Source organism: Sinocyclocheilus anshuiensis, unplaced genomic scaffold (assembly GCF_001515605.1).
Source record: "Sinocyclocheilus anshuiensis isolate Anshui unplaced genomic scaffold, SAMN03320099.WGS_v1.1 scaffold1371, whole genome shotgun sequence".
NCBI lineage: Eukaryota > Metazoa > Chordata > Actinopteri > Cypriniformes > Cyprinidae > Sinocyclocheilus > Sinocyclocheilus anshuiensis.
Window position 1 is genome coordinate 1067711 of NW_015539833.1, and position 4177 is coordinate 1071887.

At 37.4% G+C, this 4177-nt stretch overlaps 1 protein-coding gene across 1 annotated transcript in view; it reads right to left on the reverse strand.

The window, feature by feature from the left end:
• The window catches only part of LOC107684280 (dickkopf-related protein 2-like), a 12799-nt gene extending 9761 nt beyond the window's left edge, over positions 1 to 3038 (reverse strand). The window contains exon 1 of the mRNA XM_016480515.1: positions 2555 to 3038. Coding sequence (XP_016336001.1) covers positions 2555 to 2740 — 186 coding nt within the window. The 5' untranslated portion in view covers positions 2741 to 3038. The remainder of the gene's footprint in view (positions 1 to 2554) is intronic.
• Between the last annotated feature and the right edge of the window lie 1139 nt (positions 3039 to 4177).

Below are 4177 nucleotides of genomic sequence, written 5' to 3' on the forward strand. Positions count from 1 at the left end.
CTGGTCACATTTCTATCTGTAAATTTTCTGGATTATTTTTATTTTTTTTTTACTCTTTTAGTACAATTTACATGAATGTTATGTAGCTTCTTGAAATGAACAGCTGCCAAAATAATTTTAATTAGAGCATTTTGCAAAAAAAATAAAAAATCACAAAAATGTTTGGATGTGGCCTACCCAAAGTCCCAAGTTAATGAAACTTTTACAACAGCACGCTGTGAGGACGCATGCCCAATTTTGTCCAATTATGCCCATAGGGGGCATTACAACTGAAAAAAGAAAGAAAGAAAGAAAAAAAACCTCCACCACCAATTGATTGAGGAACTTGAATTTAGCATGCATCTTCTTTGGTGCATCATATGCTAATATTTCAAAGAAAAATCAACAAAAATGGCCACTAACAATCAATGTTCATGGCTGCTCATCATGAAATCATGTATACGCTATACAAAACCAGGATGGCTATTTGCATTTCAAATGTAACCAATATAAGAGGGAACTAGAACCAGGGGAGCGGGAAGATGTTTTCGGTTGGGGGTGCTGTGTGTGTCCATGTTGGGGGGGGCTGGTTCACTTACGTGTCCCATATAGAAAACATCATAAGTAAAATAAATCATGTTTATAAAGATAAACATGGGTTTATTATAGCCCACTTACAATTTACATTTCAGAGATCATTACAAATAAATTATTAAATGCTAAAACTGAATAAATTTAAATGAACAAACTTGGCATTGCATTTGCAACCATGTGAAAACAGGGGGTGCTGCAGCCCCCTCAGCGCCCCTACTTCCCACGTCCCTGACTAGAACTAAAGAAATATCTCAAAGCTACAGCTGCAATCAAGAAATTTGCCACCACAGCACTGCATCCACATGACCTGTTCTTTCAAATCTGGTATTAAATTTAATACACTATCAATGTAAACTGTTAAACCTGCAAATGATGTGCAATCTGTGGTGATCTAGGGTGTGACCATTGGCACAGAAAAGCTATGAACAATATAATAGATGTAACCATGTTTTTTGATGGTTCCATCTATATAAATTCCTGCACACCACACATGACATAATCCTAATGTAAAAATACACTACCCTTCAGAAAACAAACCACTAAACCAGTCTAAACTGGTTTTGTACAGCCAAAGTCTTTGCTGGTCTCCCCAGCCTGGTCAAGCTGGTTTGGTTGGTTTTAGACGCGTTTTGGGCACTTGTTAGTTGGTCAGGCACCTTAAATTGCCTAAGACTAGCAGAACAAGTTTAAGCAGTTTTTTTCCAGCAAGGTATAACATTTCCTGAGTTATCTTTAATTAATATAATTAAATCTCCTAAGCAATTCTTTCAGATTTACAGAGCCGCCCCAGGTATAGAAAGTTGGGATCTGACCACAATATCTGCAACATCTGCAACTGGAAACTTCCAAATGAGAAAACAGTCGCTCTGTTAGTAATCTACAAAGTTGTTAGCAATCTACATTTGGATAAGCAGCTAAATGTAGCATGACATTTAACTAATATTGGATTGTAGTGGTTTCCACATGTATGGCAGTGGTCTGATCATCCAGACCACCTGCGTTTATGGAGATGCTAAAGTTGAGAGCAATTGTTTAGATGAGGGTCTGGCAGGGAACTTGCATACTGGAGATCTTCCCACTCCAAAGAGGAAGTGAGAGGGAGAAAAATCCCATCACCACCTCTTTTTTTGCATTGAAGCTTTCGACAAATTGCGTCTGCTCCCAATTACAACAACATCTGCATATTTACAGCTGATCTGAGAGACATAACCAGGACGAAACAGCAAAGAGAAATTTTTTTTATTACACATGCTAAAACGAGTCTTAAATAAATCTTGAGCTTGGCATGAATTCAGGATTACCATATGAGAAACGCTTTCAAAAGGACACTTGCCATTCAACTGAGCTACAAGTGTACTTGTACTATAACATGCAAGTAATAGGCAACTGTACCTTAATTATTTTTTTAAATAACATATCTGAGGCTTTCAACCACATGCGACATGCCATTTGCTTGATATAAAGTAAAACGTGGCTCTCAAACACTAAAGGAAGCAAACATGCAAAATAAAACGTCAGAAAGGTTGTTCTACGGTGTAATATATACAACAAAATTAACACAAAACAAGATTTCAGAAGTCAGTCAGACATCGTTAAATAGACGTCGCTGAGGAGGTAACCATAGCAACAGTTCGCCGCTCTCGATCCGCTATCAAGTTATCATCAACAAAACATAGGCTACTTTGTCAGGTTTATCACTTTAGTGTAAATTGTTTTTATGTCACAAGAACTTGTTTTAAAAAACTTGTTTAAAACACATTTGATGTAATTAAGCCAATCTTGCGATTTTAGGGAATTTGGCTTGAGCGGGATAAAACGGTTTGTCCCTCAGACAGCAACTGATAGAAATTCCTTAAAAAGGTCAGCGAGTAATTCGCATACTAATATGGGAGCGTTATTTCTTTAGGCATTAACTAAGTCATACTGCCTGAAGGGTTTTAGCTTAGACTAACTTAATAATGGCTAGAGCTGTGGGGTTTACCTGAGCTGGGATGTTGCCTTTCCTCGGGGCGCCGCTGGAGCGGTTGGTGGCGGCGGTCTGTGGCTCCAGTGATTTGATGGAGTTCACCTGGGCTTCGCTCTCAGTCCCCTGAGTTTCTCCCATCCGCACTACCGCGACGATCAGCATCAACATCCAAAAACTCCGACTCCGCGAAACGTTCAGCATCCTTTCCGTTTTTTTTTTACTCTGAATGAGAATGTGCTGGTTTCTTGAAGATATTTCCTACACCACTAGGTGCTTTGACCACCACACTTTGGCTTAAAAAAGTACAAACCCCTTACAGAGCCCATCAAATAGGCTGTCAAATATCAATGGAAAAATCATAACGTAACCTACACATCGCAAAGGTATTAGAAAAGCACAAAGATGTGGAGAAATTTAAAGCGTCAGGGTGCTGTACCCAAAAATAAATAAAAAAATCAAAGCAAGTTGCGGCCAAATAGAGGATTCCTGCTCGTGTGAGTGTTTGTGAAGAAGCCTGGCGTTTCATGATGTGGGAACCCTTCTTTTTATAGGATGTTTCCTCCGCCCCCATTCTGTATTGACAAAAGATGAAACTGATCTGTTCACACACACTCCTGCCTGAGACAGCAGGAAACCATCGCAGCACATTTGCGTTATGGATTTTTAAAGAAATGAAGCTGAACCTGTGAAGCAGAAGAGATTTAAGGCTATTCATGTGCTTTTCAATCGGTCGATCTGCCTGCCTGTAATGTTTGTTACATTTGATTCATTATTTACATTAACGAGGCAACAGACAGTTACAGTATAGGCTACTAAGTAGGCTAATTAGAGTATTGTAAGTCAAAATAGGTGAGCACATCTTGGAAAAAATAGTTAATATCTATCTATCTATCTATCTATCTATCTAAAGAAAAGCTTTAAAAGTATAGTTCTAATTATTAATTGATTTTGGGAACACTAAGCAGAGACTGGTTAGTTTGATTTACACTGACTCACAATACCTGCCATCTTTCTGTCAATCCTGTGCTAAAAGCTTGATCAGATTCCAAGTGTAATTTGTGTCAAATCTGATAAGCACGTTTCAGTTAATTTTTAAGTAGGCTATAATAAGAAAATCATCTTATATGAGAATAGTCTGATTATGCCTTGAGATAGACTGAGAGAGCACTTGAGTAGTTTGCATAGATTAAAAACAGAATATCATAAAAAAGAAAAAAGGGAATAGTCAAAAAGTAAGATTTTTTTTTTTTTTTTTAAATCATACTTTTTTATTTCTATGGTTTTAATACAAAACAAATTATGGTTTAGCAAACAATAATAACGATAAACCGCAAATATAATTACATAATGTCAGTATGAGTCCACGCTTAAATTCGTTGCCAGTGACCAGATGGAATCTGTGAGTTTCTCAGCTGTTGTTTAAAGCCAGGGTTTTTTGAGAACAATTGTCTGCTAAACAGGAGAAACCCATTTCTCAAAGTTTTGGATAAAAACAGGATTCAAGATGTTGATTTCAAACAACTGACGTGCTTGAACTTTTACTCATGAATCAGCTGATCTTGGAGGTATAAATTAAATGAGACGGCCACAATAATAAATCACATGGGGAGAAGAATCATGGAAGTGAACGGTAATATA